Below are 22011 nucleotides of genomic sequence, written 5' to 3'. Positions count from 1 at the left end.
GGGTGACAAATTCAACTCCAAGTCACTGTTGGCTGGTTGACCTCTTGACTCTCCTAGAACTCCTCAATTTCAGTTGCTAAATTCAAACCCTAGGCTTGCAAATTTGAGCACACTTTACAAGGTGGCGTCAAACTCTACATTTTGTTGTAAGGCCGTGCAGGACCTACGTGCAGGGGCGCCACAGTTCTGGTGGCGGAGTGGCTGACGACTAGCGGATTAGCGGACAGGCAGCCAGGCAACGCTGGCACAGGGTGCAAGCTAAGGGCAGGGGCGGCACACACCAGAAGCAAGCCCACAAGGGCGCTTAGAGACAGACGGGTGGGCGCGAGCAGCGCACGAGGCAAGCGGCCCTTAACAGAGCGGGGCGTCGGACAGTCAAGCGGGCTCCCAGGCAAACAGGCGGCACAGGACAGCGCAGCGCAGGCAACACAGGCAGGCGGCGCCTGCTGGGCAGTGGCAACAGGGGCCGGAGCTAACAGGCACAGCACTGGACTAGAGGCAGTCGAGTACTGCTAGCGAGCTGCTGCAAGGGGCAGTGGCGGTCTTCCACTGAGGCGCTACTGGTGAGGCAGTTGATGGAGCAGAGCTAGACTGAGCTGAACTCAGCTCTGATACCAAATGTGAGAGGCTGAGAGGATCAAAGCTCAGTTGAGAGTGCAATAGACAATGTGTAGAGTGAATCACGACACCCAATGTAATAGACTGAAAGAATGTAAACTGAAAGTACAAAGTACAACCCTTAAACCTTAGGGTTGTAAGGGGTGTTCACACCCGAGCATGATAAGTGCCCGTAAATGTGTAACATAGGCATATACGAAAAAAGAGAATAGGTCTGGGGAGAAAAAATTTCTCGTACCGAGAGTAGAAAGTGCCCCAGTGTCCTACTGATCACTGACACTCCTCTGTGAGCGTAGGTGTGAGTGAAACCCAACACCCCCTAGACAATTATGGCATTGCTTTCATTTTTCATTTTCCTTTCCATGGTGTATTATTCTCTTCATATCATTCATGAACATGTATATGATGTTTTGAGTTACATAGGTCAATTTTGGCCTTTTGAGGACATTGATATAGATTTTTTCTTTCTTTCTCTCTATAAAATAATGATTCATTCTCTTATTGATTTGCAAAGGAATTGTGACATTAATGTGATATTAAAAGTGATATTTAATGTCACATTAAGGTCATAAGTGTGGAATGTGACATTAAAAGGAATATTTAATGTTACATTAAGGTAAATTTAGGGGAACATGCACGAGAAGGACCGTCCGGGCTCTTGGGCGCCCGAACGGGGTCAAGGGGAGCCTAGAGAGTAAGGGAGTCCAGAAATAGTAGGACTCCAGCTAGTTGACAGCTGGCAAAGAGATAAGCTTGAAGGCCAGCACTTATCTAGGCGTGGCTGGGAGGTGAAGAACACTCGTGCTTCCATCAGTCTCAAGAAATCTGTTCCCGTAATCTAACATTGGTATTAGAGCAGGTAGCCGTAAGGATTCCTGAAGGTCTCAACAGAAGAGCAGTGACGAATGTGAATGGAAGTCAGTCGTGAAGGACAGAAGCCAGAAGCGTCCCGTCCCGTCGCGTCTTCACGGCACTTAATTCCAGATGGTCACGCGATCTGACGTAGTACTTCCGCCCTGCCCCATCACATAAGAAAACGGGCCGTCACTTCTGTCCGATCCGTCGTGTAAACGGGCCGTGAAGAAAAAATTAAAAAGGAGAAGCCACGTCACGTCACATTAATGTGACCATTTCGTTGCGAGCAGAGAAGGATACGTCACATTAAGGGTGACCCGTTTCGTGACGGGCAAGGAAAAGAAAAGAAATAAAAAACGTGGGTCGCGAGGACCAGGCGTGCAGCCGCCAGCATTCGCGAGGACCAGGAGTGGAGTCGCCAGCATTCGCGAGGACCAACCAGCTCAGATGTGAAGCTGCCAGCAGCCGCGAGAACTAGATCAGAAGTGGAGCCGTCAGTATCAGATTGCTGTTCACGAATAGGACTGCTCCTGAGACGGATAGGACTGCGACTGCTGTGAGACAGGCAGAAAAATTTCATACATAACTGAAGCCACAGCCTGCCATTAAAAATCAGGGAAGTATTTTATCTTGTATGCAAATTTCTTATTTTTGCTTTCCAATTCCAGTGTATTAATGGCAGAAAAAGGGAAAGAAAGGGTAATGGAAAGTTCTAGTTCCGGGGATCAACCTATGGCAGATCCCCATGAACCAGACACACAAGAAGAACAATGGAAAGAATTTTTTGCCACGAGAGAGCAATTTGATGATCTTTCTGCTCGTGTGCAAACTCAAGGGGTTCAAACACTTACTGAAATAAAATCTCAGCTAACTTTATTATTGGAAAAAGATAAAAATAAGATAGAAATCTCAGATGTCCCATCTTCATCGAAAGATTTAGATGCGACCATTCGAGATTCTAAAGAACCCCAAACCTATCATAAATTGAGGGATAATCTAGTTTTAAAAGATATGAAACCACCTCAATTTTACGGGGAGGAAAAAGACAGGAATAAAGATACAATCTTTAATTTCCTCCAAAAATGGGAAGATTTACATAAATTAAAAAATACACCACCACATCTCCAAGCACTGGAGGCCAGTTTAACTTTGGGGCCCAAAGCATATAAGTGGTGGCGAACCTTAAAGGAGGCGAATAAAATACCTGAAACTTGGGCTCAATTTGAATCCGTATTTTTAAAAGAATTTCTTCCTGAAAATGAAATGGAAAGAAATTGGGAAGATTGGGATTATGTCAGACAAAAGGGACGATCCCTACTGACATATCTGGAGGAAAATCGTGAGATAATCCTCAAACTGGAAGGAATTGATGAATTTCAAAAAACAAGAGGATTCATTAGGGGATTAGATAAAGCCTGTAAAAAGGAAGTAAAACGGAGTTTACCTAAGACGCTTGAAGAGGCAATTAAATTTGCATTAATTTATGAAGATAGTATGCGTCCAGGTACACTCACCAGTCTCACTGATATGGAGCCCAAGTCTAAGGAATTAGAAACCTCAAAATTTGTGGGCAAATTTAAAAGAAAAATGCCATTTTTCAAAGGTAAAAAACAACCTTTTGAAAAGAAACCATATATGAGGCCAAAGCTAAGTCCTGATGACTTTGATAAGGCCAAAAAACAAAAATTGTGTTTTAATTGCCTATCCCCTAACCATGCTGCTTGGAATTGCCCTCAAAAGAAAAAGGGGGAAGATAAAGAAAAGGACAAGGGCAAGGGAAAAGAAAAACAAATCCATATAGTGCAAACCTTAGAATTAAAGGGCCATGAAAAATATAAATCTTTAAAGGTCTTGCACATGGATGTACAACATAAGTGTTGTATGTCAACTTCTTTGTGGCAGCCTACTTTTGGGCCACATGATTTACTTAGAGTACATGGATTGATAGCTGGAAAACGGGTTAGAGTCATGATTGATGACTCTGCCACACATAATTTTATAAATTATGCACTTGTCAAAAAATTGAAACTTCCCCAACAAAACAGTGAGCATCAATACGTTGTGCGTATGATGCAAGGCCAAGACAATAAAATATGGGATACAATGGTATCCAATTTGGAAATCAAGATTCAAGGATATAAAGATAAGCTTAATTTCCAAATAATGAACATGGAAAGAGCTGATATTGCTCTAGGGAGGGAGTGGCTATGGGGATTGGAACCATCCTTAAAACGTAGCTATCACCATAATACACTGGAATTTGAAAGGGATGGTAAGACTTTTGTTATTCAAGGTGAACATGAAGTATCTGATAATCCTTTGCTGTGTTCTACTGAAGTTCAAAAGCTGATAAAGAAGGAAGTTTGTGAGGTATATATGCTATGGTCTCTTCATGTACAAAATACTTTTACTTCCTGTAATATAAAGCAACAATTTTCTTATGTTTGCGAATTGAATGTAAATAATAAATTGAACAGTTTGTTAGATGATTTTAAAGATGTGTTTCCTTCTGATTTACCTAGTGGCCTTCCACCAGATAGGGGTGAAATAAATCACCCAATTGATATAAATAAGGATACACACCCAATTTCAAAACCACCATATAGGTTAAGTGAAACACAGCATCAAGAAGTTGAGAGACAAATTAAGGATTACCTGGATAAAGGGTTTATTCAACCCAGTAATTCACCATGGGCTTCACCAATTTTATTGGTAAAGAAAAAAGATGGTTCTATGCGACTTTATGTTGACTATAGAGCACTTAATAAAATAACGGTGAAGAATAAATTTCCTATGTCCAGAATGGAAGATCTTTTTGATCAATTACAAGGGGCAAAATTCTTCACAAAGATAGACTTAAGATCAGGTTATCACCAAATAAGAATTAAGGCACAAGATATTTCCAAAACATCATTTCGTATTAGATACGGGCATTATGATTTTTTAGTGATGCCTTTTGGTCTCACTAATGCACCAGCTACTTTTATGAAGCTGATGAATAGTGTTTTACGGCCCTATCTAGGACATTTTGTAGTAGTCTTTTTGGATGATATCTTGATCTTTAGTAAATCAAGAGAAGAACATTTGGAACACTTATTATTAGTATTCCAACTGTTAAGAACACATTCCCTTTATGCGAAGAAAACTAAATGTGAATTCTTTGCATAAGAGGTCAAATATCTAGGGCATATAATCTCGAAAGAGGGAATCAACATGGATCCAGAAAAAGTAAGGGCAATTATTGAATGGCCACCTCCACGGAACCTGGAAGAGCTGCAGATCTTCCTAGGTTTATCTGGATTTTATCGTAGATTCATTCGAGATTATGCCAAAATAGCTGTTCCAATGACAGACCAACTTAAAGGGAAAGGGAAAAGTTTTAATTGGGGAACAGACCAAAATGAAAGTTTTCAAAAACTTAAGGTAGCTATTGCTACAGCTCCAGTATTATTAATAGTGGATCCCAATAAACCATTTGTGGTTGAAGCTGATGGCAGTGACAAGGCAATAGGCGCGGTCTTATTACAAGAAGGTCGACCAGTTGCTTTTGAAAGCAAGAAATTAGATCGTGCAAAACAGAATTATTCTGTTTATGAGAGGGAGCTGTATGCAATAGTACATGCAATGAAGAAATGGAGGCATTATTTGTATGGTGCCAAACTTTTGATTTTATCGGATCATGAAAGCATTAAGTGGCTTAATGATCAACCAGATTTACATGGGCGTAAAGCCAGATGGGCCGAACTCCTCCAAGAGTTCGACTATGAAATAAGATATAGAAAAGGAAAGTATAATATAGTAGCTGATGCACTCAGCAGAATGCCCATCATTAATGAATTGAGTTTTACTCAGTTCACTTCCAGCTTGCTTGAATCTTTAAAAGGGAAATGCCAGGTTGATCCGGCATATTCCAACATATGGGAAGCAATAAAAAATGGGGATCCAAATGAAAGTGTTTCTACTGAGGAAGGAATATCTGAGGATGTTCAACTAGGAAATGGAGCATCAGGGGTTGCTCAAACTGGATTCAAGTGGAATAATTTCACCATTGATAATGGTTATTTACTCTACAAGGATAGGGTATGTGTCCCGAAAGATATAGAAATAAGGCGCCAGATACTCTTTGAGTGTCATGATACCCCTAGTGCGGGACATCCAGGAGTTAATAAGACTTATAGTCTTATTAAAAGGCAGTTCTATTGGCCTGGAATGAATAAGGACGTCCTTGACTATGTGGTCAAATGTAATAAATGCCAGGTTAATAAAGCTGAAAAATTAAAAATGGGAGGACTTCTTCATCCATTAGAAATTCCTTCGGGAAAATGGGAGAGTATCTCCATGGATTTTATTGTTGCTTTACCTAGAACACAGAGGGGGCACGACTCTGTGTGGGTAATTGTGGATAGGTTAACCAAAATGGCTAGGTTTATTCCAACTTCAACTGATGTTAAAACACCAGAATTGGCTAGATTGTTCGTAGAGAACATATACCAATTGTATGGCCTTCCGGCAAATATAATTTCTGATCGGGATAGAAAATTTGATAGCCATTTTTGGCGTGCGGTATTTAGGAAATTGGATACTAAACTTAGCATGAGTACGGCGGATCATCTGCAAACAGATAGGCAAACTGAAAGGGTTAACCAAATTCTTGAAGATATGCTTAGGGCATATGTAAGCAAAAGGCAAACTAATTGGGAAGAGTATTTACCGATAGCAGAGTTTGCATATAACAGTGCCAAACACTCTTCCACTGGATATAGTCCATTTATGTTGATGTATGGGTTTCAGCCCAGAGCTCCTTTTGCAGTAGGACTGCATAAGGAAAAGGTTCAGGCAGCTAAAGACTTTTTGGAGGATATGAATAGTATGTTAAAATTTGCTCAAGAAAATATTAAAAAGGCTCAAAGTCGAGCTAGAGCATATACAGATCCTCACCGAAGAGACATCTCCTTTGAAGAAGGAGAATTGGTCTATCTTAAGGTGCCTGAACAAACTAAAACTATGAAAAAGGGACATTGTCCAAAGCTTTCACCAAGGTATTGTGGTCCTTTCATAATACTTAAAAGGGTGGGAGAATTGGCTTACAAGCTCCAACTACCTACTGGTAGTAAAATACATCCAGTTTTTCATGTAAGCAAATTAAGGAAGAAGCTGGGTGATTTGGATAATCTAATCTTAAATGATGATATTGAGGAGTTATTCTATGACCAATCTAATCCACATGAACCAGAAAAAATATTAAATGTTCGTAATAGACGAACGAGGAATACTATTTATCAAGAATGTTTGGTTAAGTGGAAAGATTGTTCAGAAGAAAGCTCAACATGGGAGCGAGTAAGTATTTTAAAGAAAAGGTTTCCCGATTTACAGTTAGACCTTCCAAGTATCATTTTCGAGGACGAAACCGATTCTTAAGGGGAAGGAAATGTGACATTAATGTGACATTAAAAGTGATATTTAATGTCACATTAAGGTCATAAGTGTGGAATGTGACATTAAAAGGAATATTTAATGTTACATTAAGGTAAATTTAGGGGAACATACACGAGAAGGACCGTCCGGGCTCTTGGGCGCCCGAACGGGGTCAAGGGGAGCCTAGAGAGTAAGGGAGTCCAGAAATAGTAGGACTCCAGCTAGTTGACGGCTGGCAAAGAGATAAGCTTGAAGGCCAGCACTTATCTAGGCGTGGCTAGGAGGTGAAGAACACTCGTGCTTCCATCAGTCTCAAGAAATCTGTTCCCGTAATCTAACAGGAATAGACTTCTTGAAAAAGTCTATTAAAAAAGAAATACGTACACAAACACACACATATACCTACACCCCTTTTTTGGTGTAGACCACTATTCTATTAGCTTTAAGTACAAAGATGAGTACCTCCTTGTAAGGGAACATCTACGTCTGACATAGTGAAAGAACAAATAAAGTTGCTACTAATCCAATTACTAAGATATTTAATTACCATCTAAATGTTGCCATCAATATGCTTGGCATGGAAGATGATGTAATTAAGGAAAACCCATATAGTCCATAGAGCTTAGAATCGCATCCATTCTACGAATAAAGCATGTGATAGAAAATGCCTATCGAGTTTGGCCGCATATCCAAAATTTTCATGAGGTTGTACTTATAATAGTGTACACAAGCAAGATGCAAGAATGAGCAAAGTGAACACCAAGCCACAAAACAAGCTGAGCAGGTATGAATGCCCATGTGCACATAGCCCTTGCATGTGCGAAGTGCATTGAAAATGAGAGTGGTACGAAGATAGAATGAAGGAACAAGTGCTAGATATCAAATGTAGACAACGGTGCCTATGTAGTCAAATACAACATAAGTGGATCCAGCCCAAAAAGTTGGCCAGACAAATTACAATATATGACTAGACTCCTGAGAAAATGGCACAACATACATAGTTCCTAATGTTCCCCCACTAGGTGATCACAAGCTATATTGTGAACAACTCCTCTCAGACCCTCTATGTGCATGGATGCTTAACAAGGAAAAGGAAGAGCCTTTACTAAGACTGCCTTCTTTAACAGGAGGCTGGTTTCATTCATTTTGTAAGTTCACAACCTCCCTGATTTATCTACAGGTCTCAATTCTAAAGTCGCTTGAGCACTTCCCTAGTGCATTAGAAGCAAACGGACAACTTCTAGACATCCAGATTTTTACAATGATAATGCCCATCATCTCCTTGCCTTACTTCACGAAGCAAGGCTATGAATGCTTTGTTGTGCCCTGGTTCTTAAGTCACAGGACAGAAACTGTCCTTACACTAGGAAGACTGCAATAGAATTTGTAGGTGCGTTCATAAAATTATGTAAATTGTTTGGTTTTTGCCATGAATAAAGTTAATCACATGCCAGAACTACTCATTAATTGTAAAAAATCATTCTGTTTGTCAGCAATTCAGATAATTCTAACTGTAAGAAAGTTTAAAGATGAACTGCTATAACAAAAGAAGCAAAATAATACAATATAAATGCTCACTCTTGCTTATGTAGAAAAAGATCACACACAAAAGTAAGACTGCTACTAACAAAGAAAGTTTACAACCAGTGACCACTGTACCCGAACCAGCTGATACAAAAGTCGATCTGTCATCTCCATTTCTACAGAGTCGGCTTCCTTTTCTACCATGCTGTGAGTCTGATGAAACTATCTGGCAACCAAGCTATGAAAAAAGAAACGAAGTAAGAGGGACAACAAGGAAAGCTCAATCTTCCTATATTAGCCATTCTAAATTTAGAAACTTCATTAGATTGTGAACCTTCAAAAGCAAGTGGACTAGTTAGCCATCACTTCTTCTGATTGTTTTACAGTATGAACCTCTTTGACCTCGTTTTCTGTGCTGAAATAGTTGCAAGATCAAGGAAACAAACACATTGCGCAACATCGAAGATATATATACATTGGGTATGGATGTAAAAATCAGGTTTACAATGCTGTTTTTGAGTAGGATTTGCTATGAAAAAGCAAGTGGACAGTGAATTGCGGTGTGCAAGCAGAAGATTCGTTTTGGGGGCTTTAAGAGTTACAGATTGAGGTGAGCATGCAGCAACATTGGATGCAACATAATATTGTCCATAAGATAAGTTTACTCTTTTACTTCATATCAGAGCTACAAGTTTGGAAGCTGTAAGGGCAGCAAATTGTAGTGTAGGTGTTTGCACAACATGCTAATGGGAAGGCTTCAGTGTTTCATTGGTCACAAAGCTAGAGTTCCAGCTAACAAATCTAAACTTTTTCCTTTTCAAGTCAACAAATCACTCAAGCAGCTAATCTTTCATTTTCTGAACAGTAGGAGATCTGCAGCAGTTTTCTAAACAAAAGTATCACTTTATGCTGGACTAGCAATCAAAGAAGCAAATACTCCTCTGAAAGGGAAAGAGCAAGAGGGGGAAAAGTGTTTTGTATTTTCTTTTTTCTTTCTTTGGAGGCAGGCAGTTGTGACCCCACTAAGGTGTTGGGCATTACTCTTTTTATCCTGAATGCTTGGCATCTTTATTTTACTTCTTCCATTATTCCTGAATCATATAGGACCCATTTTCGTTATAAGTTCATTGTAAGCCTTAACAGATGTGATCATAAGGGGCTGATAAAATAGGAAAAACAGATAAACTACAGGTGTATTGTTGAACGATGCAACTGTGTTCAAGACATGAAATGGGTGCTCTTTCTTCTTCAAAGATAGGAACTCAACTTCTCCCAATGCAAATGGAGCTGCACATGTCCAAGACCAAAGATGAAAAACAATCTAAAGTTACATTTGACATACTTGGACATGACTAAAAGTTATATGTCCCTTTTCCTAACATTGGAAGCAATCTTTTTTGGTTACTCCTACATTTGTAAATGAGCCTTTCCTTCCCTTGTATACTACCTCATCTGCTGAGGAGTGAGTTGATAGCTATCATTCTCCAATTTGGTCCTTGCTAATCCAAAGGAGGGTTTGCTACAGAATTCCCCTTTGTCTAGACTCAAGTATGCCTAACAACTTGGTATCATATTGTTGTCTTTACACCTACCTCTAGCAGTTGAAATGCGGAGTCGTCTCATACACGGGCTTTAGCTTGGCTGGACAAGCATTGTTTCCATGTGTGACCACACATGCGTGTTTGGCTTTTAGCCTTGGGACTAGAGTACTTTTAGTACTCTTACTCTTGTACTCTCGCATAAATTGGTTATCTACACAGTGTGTGGTTGTCTATATGAGAGAGACCTTCGATTCTCCCTCGTCCAGCAGTGGTATCAAAGCACATTCATCATCCTCTTGAGGTGTTTCATATTTAGCCACTCGCTTTTTTGAGATTCTGCTGAAATTGCTGCTTTAAGACAGCTTGTCACTGTTTTGGCCATCACACTGTGCTCCTTGGGAAATAAATTGGCCCCAAATTCAATGTTGACTGGCTTGTCTCTTGAATCCTCCTAAAATGCACTAATTTGAGCTCTGAAAATTCAAGTCCAAAGCCTTTGAACTTAAACACCTCTTGAGGTGGCTGTCAAACCCTAATTTTTGTTGTAAAAAAGGACGATTGCAAGAATTTCAAGGGGGAGGTTTATTACGGGATGTGAAATTTGAATGCTTGCTTAGCAATTGCTTAATTTAATAATCAAATGTGAAAATGTGAGATGCACATGTAATATGCAAGCAAGTTATTTCAAAGTAGCCGGTCAAGGACCCCAAAATATAAGCTCGTGCCAAAGGCAAAATTTGTAACAAGTTATGTTTACTGGATTCTAGGTGGCTTCTAGTGTTAGATATTGGCCTAGAACACTTTAATTAGCCATAGATGTCCGTGCAGACATTAGAGACATGGCATTAATTAACTAATTAATGCTAGTCTAAGGCTAATAAGTGCTTCAAAATACTTGGGAAAAAATTGGCCTAGCCCATTTAATTATTGACTAATGAGATTATTTTTATGGGCATAGAAATAATTACTATATTAATCATTACAATTTATCAAAAAAAATATTTTATGGACTGGATAATACTGCAAATTCAGTTTAGAAGGGTGCCAGTTGGCGAAACTTGCCCATGCAAGTTTAGGAAAGCTAAATTGGGGCTGAAGGGAGAAGGAAATCTTGATTTTGCATTTTGGAGCTGTTGAAGAGGTGTCAGACTATTGATGCTTGCTTTTGGGGCCATTTCCTAGCCATTGGAGACCATTTTGGTAAAGGCCACTGCATATTCTTAACCAAGGGAAGTTGGTGATTGTGGTTGATGCACTTTCTTAGCCTTTGATGTCCCCTTTGCTATTGATGAATCCATTTAGGGCTGGAAAATCAGACTAGCAACTCAATTTCACCAAATTCTCGTGACAAGTCTCTGAATTTTCTCTCTCTACAGCATTTTCTCTCTTTCTCCAACCATTTCTCAGCTTTGCTCCAAGTTTTACAGCAATCTAGCCGTTGGAGGTGGAAATTTTGGTGAATCTTTACTACAAACAGGCGCAGTCCTAATCGGTGGGCCGTTTTTTTCCTTGTGTACACAACGCAATCTTACCCAACTCCATAGGGATTTTGAAGCCCATTAATCAAGCTTCAATCTCATATAAAAATTTCTTGGAATGATTGAGTAAACAATGCACACTAAGCAAAAAACCAGGCCTGGGTCAAAAACCCTAATCCAGACTCCATAGCCAAAGCTCCAAATTTCATCCTTTACACTTTCTCAAGCTAACTTGAGCTCTTGCCACTCAAGACTACTGCCTAACTAGACCAACAAATCAATAAGGAGGGGAAATCTTGCAAACTTGAAGCAAGTAACAAGACATTTAAGCTTAACATCAAGTTCAAGCATAGTACCTACATAGTGTGTTTTCACACTACCATGTTTGTGTCTTTTGACAGACTACAATGTGGCAAAGAAAAGTATACTACTCTAGAATTTCCATAAGGCATCATAGTCAAAACAACATTTGCCATTGCTACTTAGCTATTCTACTGCCAAAGACTTGCTGAAAATTTCCAGCCAAAATAAAAACAACATATAACTGAAAAAGAGTCCAAACTTGTTGCCAAAAACTCACAAGATGCATCTATTTATTATATTTCTCAACTGTTTTGGCTAACCAACCATAGTAAAGCATAAACTAAGCACAAACCATGGCTGAACTATCAATGGCATTCATTAAACATACTATTGTCCATAGAACCAACTGAATACCACTGAGAATTGATCATAAACTTATCATCATCGGATCATATGATGATCACAAATTGATCTCAAAATGATGTCAAACTGATGCAAACGTATGGTTTCAAAACTGCAATAAAAACCGCATCCATCTATGTACAAACTACAATGACTAGTACACTAAATCGTGACCTCGTGGCAAACAAACTATCAACACACTATCTTCCATGCATGCTAAATACATCCAAGATCCACTATACATGAGAGTTTTCCATCACCGAAGGAGTGGAAGTGCTACCTCCCCCTTGAGCATCAGGCAATGCTTTAGACCCTTGCTTTGCTAAACCAGCCCGATCCAATGTTGGCTCTAACGAAAAGCCTCGAGGTAAAGCTACAATAGCTGAGAATGGTCTATCAAGCCATCCTCTTCCATCCACTTAGCATCCATTGGTCAATAGTTCTCAAACTTCACCAAATCTCTTTTGGAATCTTTACCTCTAATCCTTCTCTATTTACGTGCCAAAATCTGCTTAGGTACCAAAATGTTAAAACGCAGCAACACATAATCGCCTTCTGCAAACTGCAAAGCATGTCTATGACGATCAATTGCCTTCTTTTGCTTCACTTGAGACCTCTGAAGAGCATACGTAACCTTTGCATAGGTTGCATCCATGTTTTCCACTTACCGATCAGCCTCAAAGATCTTGTCCTCTATGCGCAAAATAGGGGGCAATTTCTTGCCACCTTCCACAACCTCAAACGAACCTTTGCCAGTGGAACTATACAAGGTGTTATTATATGCAGACTCTACCAAAGGCAAATACAACTTCCATTGTGACTTATGTTCAAATACATAGAATCTCAAGAGGTCAAGCACTATAGAATTTGCCTCTTCTTGGAAATAATTTGTGGTGTCATGGAGGTTAGTAAGATTAAACATTCAATGTCAAGGACTAAGGTTAATGAAAATTTGGACACTTTCAAGTCCACAGGGCTTGGCATTTTAAATTGTAGATAGGCAATGGCCAATTTGTGGCTGGGCCAAGCAATTTTTGTTTTCCACAGCTAATTATTGCTGAAAATTCAGACCAAACATGCCATGCAAAGCTAGAACAGCCTATGGGGAGCCAATCTAGGCTGGCTGGCTGAAGGTCTGAGAGAGTGCATCCAAGCTGGGTGACTGCTCATGGAGGTGAGCTCAAGGCTGGTAGAGCAGGTTTTACAGCAGGCAACAACATTGAGAGGCTGTCCAAGTAGGCAACAGCATTCAAGGGATCCAGATCAGCAGGTGACTAACATTCCCTCTCTTGGACAGCAGGTGACAGCATTTTTCTTTCTCTAGGCAGCAAGCGAAAATTGTTGGTACTTCCCTCCTTAGTATAGGGGAGTTTCAGCAATAGGGACAATAAAAAAGGGGGGAGGAGGTTCAAATTTTAGCATTAAATCCATACATAGGTACTTTAACATATCAATGCACATAACATCACTTACTCAAATTTTATACAAAACTCCAAGCCCTCATGTCACATGAACTTGTCTTCGTCTTGTCTCCATTTTTTACATCAAAAGAACTCTAACAAGTTGAGGGTTGCAAGCCTTCGTGTCACTATTTAGTAGTTACCAGTTGCTAGCAAGAGTTGAGAGTTAGTACTACCTTCTTACTTATGCAAATCTTTATGTAACTACTTCCATCCTCTCACTATAAATGGCTCTAATGAAAGAAATAGACATGCAAACACATGCAATAAATGTGTTTTTTGAAGGCTAGAATTGAAGGTTGAGAACTAAAACACATTGTTTGTCGGCTAAAAGTTGAAACACATGTTGGCAAAGTTCAAAGCCTCTCCCCCCCAAAAAAAACCTTTTTGTCACGAACCCAAAAATAAAAGATAGATCCCAAAACACATTTCGAAGTTTCGGAGTTTCAAATATGTTTCAAAACCAGCAATAGGGATCTGAAATACCATTTCAGGATACTATGCCTCTAGCATCAGATTGAACATTTCTCTCTCTTCTACTATTCATCTCTCTCATCTCAGCAAGATTGAAGAAATTCAGCATTATTTTGCTAAACTCAGACTTGATTACTGTCGTAACTAGGGTTTCTCAACAATCTTGGGAAGCATGCCAAGAAATATCAGCTTTTTTTATAGAGGATTGCTCATCTACAATTGAAGCAACCTACATGCAAGTATCAAAGACACAGTTTGTGCCCAAAGGTGCCTCGAATCAAGGGGCAATTCGGGGACTTATGTTGGTGGTCATTAATGAAAGCCCTAAGTTCTAGAATTGGTAGAGAGACTAGCCAATCAATAGGAAGACGGTAATTCAGAGCATATCTTTCAAATCCAAGGAAAGGCCTGACTCTTTTTAGGGATTAGAGTCCATTCTCTATCATAACACAAGATTCAAGGCATACAACATTAAAATTTTGTTAGATTTATTTATCCTTGTGTGTGAACACACATTATTGTGTATATAAGTGTGTGTTTAGGTGTGAACATCTTTTACACCACTTAGCATTAAATAAGGGTCAAAGGTGTAGGTGGATACCTCAGCCTATATACTCAGGCCCTATCACTTGTACTGTCATCCCACTTAGTATTATCAATCTATCTTTTAGTTTGTGTGTTTTCTCTCTCTCTCTCTCTCTCTCTCTCTCTCTCCATGGAGTTCTATCCACCATACCCAACAGTGGTATTAGAGCCAGGTTCAAATGCTACTAGCTGTGACATTCGTGCTGCCTTGATAACTCAGCCCTGTGTGTTCGCCAACTCTTGCCACATCTTCAGCCGGTCACATCTTACACACAGCCCAAGCTGCCACTCCAGTTCAACAAGAAGAATAAGGAGCAGAAAAAGGACAACTACCCCATTAAGTTCTCTCAACCAGCTATGCGCCTAAAAGTGTTGTTTTGAAGACGACTCAACTTGCTTGTCCACGTGTGATGCCTGCCATTTGCTCGACATCAGAATAGAATGCCAATCTGCAGCAAATGCATCAGACTTCTGATACGATGCCCTCCATAACCTACCTTGCTTGTGTCCTATTTGTGTGCAACTCGACCTGCCTGACAACTCCCAAGACACTTTCTAATCGCATCATGCACGTCGCATCCTATCAAGTCAACGATCTTTACACCATCCATAGCCCACATATTTTCAACAGCCCAACATTGGATCATACAGATAAGATTCTTAAGATCAACCTTATTAATTAAGGTCAAAATTTTTTAGGGCCAATTTACATGGAATTTGGGGCTTTCTTCTAAAACCCCCAAATCTCTTTCCGCGCCCCCCCCCCCACAAACAAAAAAAAAGGCGGATATGATCTTAATTGAAAATTCTCGAGAATTCTTCACATGAATTTGGGGATTCTTATTTTTATCAAAATTTCTTGTCATCTACCCAATAAAAATTGGGGCTTTTCACACTGGCACCTTTCTCCATCAAATCAAAGCCTCCAACCACATAGTCAAGTTTACTCCAACCACGTAGTCAAGTTTACCCGAGCACTCGCCTTTGACATCATGCGTTAAATGATCCGCCAAGCATCCAATGCTTGGCAACACCATCGCAAGCGATCGACATTGATCGCAATGTCCTCGACATCAACATCAAGGGGGAACTTTTATCCCAATAAAATTTTTAAAAAATATATATCCGCCAAGCGTCCAATGCTTAGCAACACCGTCGCAAGTAATCAACATTGATCACAATGTCCTCGAGATCAGCATCAAGGGGGGACTTTTATCCTAATAAAATTTTTAAAAAGTATGCATACATACATACATGTGTGTGTGTGTGTGTGTGTGTGTGTGTGTGTGTGTGTGTGTAATTAGGTGATCAGAATTAAACATTAGTCATGTACACACATACGCTAAGGCCTTTTCATCACTTATTAAATAATTGTGTGGGATTCTCTGTCCAGATTTTAATCCAAAACGAGTTGTATTTCATTCTATTTTCTTTCCTTCTGATTCACAAAGGAGCTATGTTTCAGGAAGGATTCTAACCACTTTGCGCATGAAAGACCTCTGAGTGGATTCCAAAAGCTATACCCATGTATTTGGCCTCTGCTCATGTGCCCAATGCCTCTAAGCCATGTTGGCTTTTAATTAGCCTCTGAGCCATGCACACACACCTCTGAACAATGTCTTACATAGGGTCCTTGAGCTTATTGGTAGACCATGTCATGACCTACCTCGTGTTGTATCTCTCTTACATATGCATCTCCTTTTCCAAAATCATTGTACAGGATTAGACACTGCCTCTTCGAGGTAAGACCTTCCCTTTTCCTTTTTCGTGTCACAAGTTTAGTCACCCATGATCTGAACAGGGGTTTGTTAGATTTATTTATCCTCATGTGTAAACACACATTATTGTGTGTAAAAAAGTGTGTTTAGGTATGAATACCTTTTACACCACTTAGCATTAAATAAGGGTCAAAGCTCTAGGTGGATTCCTCAGCCTATATATTCAAGCCCTATCACTTGTACTATCATCCCACTTATTATTATCAATCTATCTTTCAATTTGTATCTACTTGCAAGAGTTTTCTCTCTCTCTTAGAGCGATCATTGAGGAGGGAAGGGCCCATGGCCGACGGACCTACTACTGCTTTGTGAACTTCCGCAAAGCCTTTGACACAGTACCGAGAGACAGGCTGATAAATAGATTGCACGCCATGGGAGTACCGAAAGAGCTCAGTTGGGGTATTTTGGCACTGTATGAGAGAGTTGTGGGCAGGGTCCGAACACCTGAGGGCCTTTCAACACCTATTTACTCCACCATTAGGGTGAAGCAGGGATGTCCCCTCTCTCCGACATTATTTGGCCTGTACATTGATGGGATTGCTAATTACATTTCAGAGGAAGGAGATAGAGGAGCTTCACTAGCTAGCACTTGGATACCTCTCCTATTGTATGCAGATGACATTGTATTGATAGCTGACTCTCCAGAGGGTCTACAGAGGCACTTGGATGCACTACACTCCTATACTTTGGATTTGAGACTTTCGCACCTATGGCTCGGATGGCTATTATTTGGGCTATCTTGGCTATCACTACCCATAATCATTGGCATGTTTACCAGATGGACGTCAAGTCCACTTTCTTGAATGGTGTCCTCGAGAAGGAGATTTATGTCTCCCAACCTCCAAGTTTTCTTGTGCACGGGAAGGAGGACTATGTCTACAAGTTGCAGAAGGGCCTTTATGGCCTGAAGCAAGTTCCCAGGGCTTGGTAGAGGATTGATCAATTCTTCTTACACAGTGGCTTCCATCATGCAGTACATGACCCCAACCTTTACTACAAGGTTGCAGGTGATAGACATGTTCTAATTATATTGTATATGGATGATCTTATCATCACTAGGAGCTCTGCACAGGAAGTTGATCGGACTCCGGAGATTTTGAGACAGAAGTTTGACATGACAGATCTTGGAATCCTTCACTTCTTCCTTGGATTGGAGATCTGTCAGATGGCACATGGCATTTTTATTTCCCAACACAGATAATCTCCGAGCTTCTTTCGGAGTTTGATTTGGCGGAGTGTCAGCCTCTTTCTTGCTCCATGGACCCTGAGTCCAAGCTTGTGGCAGCAAGAGATCCCCTTACTGATGCTACCCGTTACAAGTGCCTTGTTGGCTCTTTGATCTGGCTTATTCATACTCGGTCAAACATCTCTTTTGTGGTGGCTTTGTTGTCTTCTTTTATAAAGACTCCTACCCAAGATCACTGGAGAGCAGCTTTGCGCTTTCTTTGGTATTTACAGGGGACTCGGTCCGACCGGCATATGTATGGAGAGGAGGTTACTCTTTCTGGATGGAGTGACTCTAATTGGGCAAGTGATGTAGATTGGAGATGGTCCACTATAGGTTATACTTTCTCCCTTGGATCGGGAGCTATCTCTTGGAGCAATAAGAAGCAGCCTATTGTGGCTCTTTCTTCTACAGAGGCTGAGTATCGTGCCCTTTGTTTTACTGCCATGGAGGCAGTTTGGCTCCATCGCATGATGGTGGAGATTGGCTTTCCTCAAACAGGACCTACAGAGCTGCGTGTGGACAACCAAAGTGCCCTTCTCTAGCAAATAACCCAGTGTTTCATGTCTGCATGAAGCACATTGAGGTTCAGTATCATTATGTTCGAGAGCAGATAGAGGATTCCGAGTTAGCACTGGCCTACTATCCCACGAAGGACAATGCAACAGATCTCTTCACGAAGCCTTTGCCTCAGGCTTCTATGCTTCATCACATGACGTTATTGGGTCTTCAAACACTCCCAGGATCTAAGAGGGGGTGTTAGCTTGCTTGCTTTAGTCATGTCAATCTCTCATCTCCTAGTTGTGAGCTCCTGTCAGAGTCTGACGAGACATGGGAACTCTAACAATTTAGTGTGCATTTCTCCGATTTTAGGCACATTTCTTGTGCATTTCCCTAGTCTATTAGGAGGTTTCCACCTCTGGTCAGTGTTAGACTGCTCCACACCTGCTGGTTATTTTTGTCATTATCTTTCCCATTTTTTACAGCAGTCTCCTGCAGCAATCAGCCAGATTTGGAGGGTGTTGGCTATTTATAGCCACCTCATTGATCACTCTCTCACTTCTTTTGTAGGTTATCTTCAACACACTCCTCTCTGACACTATCCGTCACTGGTGCTGCCCTCATCATCTCAGCCTGATCTGGTGCCTCACTGATGCTCCGGGCTGCGTGCAGGGACTAATCAGTCCTCATCATTGTATTCAGCATTCCTCTTCTGTCAGTGCAGTATTTCTTCCTTCATCTTCTGTCTCTCTCTCTCTCTCTCTCTCTCTCTCTCTCTCTCTCTCTCTCTCTCTCTCTCTCTCTCTCTCATGTTTCTTCTTCCATTGCGCACTCTCACAAACAAGAGGACAAAGAGGAAGTCGTCCTCTAAAGCTTTAGGACAGCATGAATCTCCAAAGGTAAGGGCAGCACAGCCTCAAAATACACCCCATGTAACGAATAAGCAAATACAAATGCTTACTTTGGGGCAAGGACTGCATATGCATGGAAATCTTAGAAATACAAACACTATGCTCTTCGGACAGTAAGGTATCCATCCAAATGTGGAACATCTAGGATGCTTTAGAGGTACATCCATGTTTCATGCTATGTTTGGTCAAGATACTGCTCTTTTGGTATGCAGGGCACAAATGTACTTGGTGCTCAGCCAAGGATGCATGAAATACATATGTCAATATGACCAAGAATAGCAGCTGTGGTATGCAAAATCCATGTATAGTCACATTGTTATGGTCTATGGTACGCAAACGGGAATGTTTGGCAATGCATCCAGTGCTCTTCGCATGTGTGGTGCACATGGGATTGGGGCCAGTCCATAAAATGCTATGTTTAATGCTGGTCAAGGTGGAATTTCAGCAAATGCACCATTCCTGCAGCCACCTCTTTATGACAAGTTACAACTTGGCACAAAAGGGCAAAGCAAAGGACTGTTGGAGAAATGAGAGTACATTCAACTAACCACATGCCATACTAAATCACTTAAGGAGGTTGGAACTCAAAAATAGCCATAAGATAAATGCATAAGATTAGATACAAAGCAAGGGCAGACCAAGTGACAAGATTTGAGTTAAGAATGAAAGAAAATGAATCTCATATTGAAGTTGAAGCTAATACAATTGTCACTCAACAATCATATGCTCTTGTCATTGCTAGACATTCGCAATGGGATTGCAAAGTGAGCTTCACTAATGCATCTTATATAGGCAGATATAAGTAGGTGAGACAAGTGGGGTAATGACATCATAGATGATATCATTGTAGCATCGCATAAGCAATGAGATCATATTCTTATCTCCAACTAGAGTTGGCTAGGTTGGCATTCACTCCCATATTAAACTAAAATAGAACATCTGAAATGGATGGAACATCTTGGTTCTCTCCTCCAATCAAGATTTCTAAGACAAAGCAAACATCTAGAGTTTTTGGTGTTTCTTGGTTCTCTCCAAAATCCAAGATTACAAGGTAGAAACAAACATCTAGAGTGTTTAGAGTTTCATGTTTCTCTCCAAAATCCAGGATAACCAAAACTAAAGCAAACATAAACAAAGAAACATCTGGAAGTTTATTCTAGGAATACAAAGTGGAGTTGCCCATAACATAAACCTAACCATTACAAATGAGGATTTTAATCAATGGAAACTGGATTAGAAGCTGATCCATATGGAAAGTCTTGTTTTTTGCAGGTTTTTGCTGTTCGGGAAGAAGAAAAGGCTGCGTCTTCAGCCTTTTGGTGCAAAAATTGAGTTTGCATCACCTCTGGCAATGGAAACAAATTCCCAACGAGCAGAGGAAGCCCTAGCAAGCTGCATTTTCGGAGTCAAAGGGGCCTACCTTTGTTTTTGTATACATTATTCAGGTGACAATGTCTTCCAAGTTTGGCGTGGAGTTTCATGCTATTATGGACTGTAAGGTCCCCATGTTATCAGCTCTTCCTTCACATCAAAAGCTCAATGGGGAAAATTACCACATCTTGCAAGTAAAGATGCTTGCCATCTTGGAGTCCTATGATTTGGCGGAGCTTGTGACCGAGAACATAGACTGTCTTACGATTGTCACAAGGTTTCTGCTGATGAGAAAGCTGAGTTGGTGAAGGTACATGCACATTGAGACAAATTGAATGCCTGCATCCGATCATTCCTATTTCTCTCTTGCATTCCAGCCATGATTACTCGCATCGAGCATTTGGCTATTGCTCGAGCGGTATGGCTGAAATGAGATCAATTGTACAATCAAATGACCGTGATGAAGTGGGTGTCTCTAGAGGTACAGGTGCAAACATTGAATCTGTCCAAGTCCACTTCCATGCGGGAGCATATCAATAAGCTTCAGCAATTGTAGATGCACGTCCAGAATGCAGAGAAGGCGATTACATCAAAGGACATGGCGACAACTCTTCTGTTGCAATTACCAATATAATGCATCTACTCTGCCTTGATTGCTTCAAAGCAAACAGACGTTCTTAAAGTGGGAGAAGTTGGTTCCGATGGTCTTGAATTAGGAGGAACAAGTCAAAGGTTAGAACACTCCCAAGACAAAGACATTGACATGACAATCTTCTCAACAAAAGGGAAAGAAGAAGAAGACCAAGTAAGATAAAGTGTGACGCAACGATGATGGCCCCACGGCCTCATGATTGGATTGTGGATAATGGCACTTCCTACCACATGACTGCTTCTACAGATGGTATTGCCCATATGCGTCCGATGCATGGGAAAATTCTCATTAGTGATAGCTCTTTAGTCCCAATCAAAGGCAAAGGTGATATGCAACTAGTTCCGAATGGACAAGGTGGTGCCCACACATCAGAAGTTCTCTATGTGTTGAGTTGAGGTTATCATCTTCTTTCAATGAGCAAGATTTGTGCTCTTGGCCTTATATTCGAGCTTGATAAGGACTCTTTCCGAGTTCTTGATGGAGTATTCTCAACAAGTTCTTTAAACAGGTCGTGAGGAGAATGGAGTCTACAAGATATGGACTTCATTAGCCTTTATTTCTCTCCTTCTCCCTTCATAGACTCGGACCTATGGCATGCTCAATTTTGCCACCTCAACTACGAGTATCTTCAAAAGGGAGCTTGTGGTCAGCTTGTGTTTCATAGAAACATGAAACGGGGAACGGGGATGGGGACTGAGACCACACTCCCCTGGAGCCGTCATGGGGTAGGCAACACCCACCCCGTGGAGCCTGCCTCATGAGGGATCACCCTCTATTCAGCGGTCCCACAGTTGTGCGGAAGCGTTTTTCAACACGACACGGAACGCGGAACGTAACGCGTCATGGGCAGCGGAAGGTAACACGACACGGAATCAAGGTAACGCGATATGTATATTATGAGGTGCAACGGAGGCACGA

At 40.8% G+C, this 22011-nt stretch overlaps 1 protein-coding gene and 1 pseudogene across 8 annotated transcripts in view; one reads left to right on the top strand and one right to left on the bottom strand.

Annotated features, from left to right (window-relative positions):
* The window catches only part of LOC148040983 (uncharacterized), a 173265-nt gene that overhangs the window by 125078 nt on the left and 26176 nt on the right, over positions 1 to 22011 (bottom strand). For 6 of the 8 annotated variants that reach the window (XM_087675302.1, XM_087675323.1, XM_087675297.1 and 3 more), the window contains one exon: positions 8548 to 8650. The exons of the other annotated variants lie outside the window; for them this stretch is intronic. In XM_087675302.1, the coding sequence (XP_087531428.1) occupies positions 8548 to 8616 (69 nt within the window). In that variant the 5' untranslated portion in view covers positions 8617 to 8650. Of the gene's footprint in view, positions 1 to 8547; positions 8651 to 22011 lie in introns of those variants that run through there. 8 annotated transcript variants of the gene reach the window in all.
* Positions 17691 to 18203, top strand: LOC148040984 (secreted RxLR effector protein 161 pseudogene; annotated as a pseudogene).

This window comes from Lygodium microphyllum, chromosome 1 (assembly GCF_053477565.2).
Source record: "Lygodium microphyllum isolate KBCC chromosome 1, Lygodium_microphyllum_v1.1.10, whole genome shotgun sequence".
NCBI classification, from domain to species: Eukaryota; Viridiplantae; Streptophyta; class Polypodiopsida; order Schizaeales; family Lygodiaceae; genus Lygodium; species Lygodium microphyllum.
The sequence above is the reverse complement of the archived record's forward strand: the minus strand, read 5'-3'. Positions and strand labels throughout refer to the sequence as shown.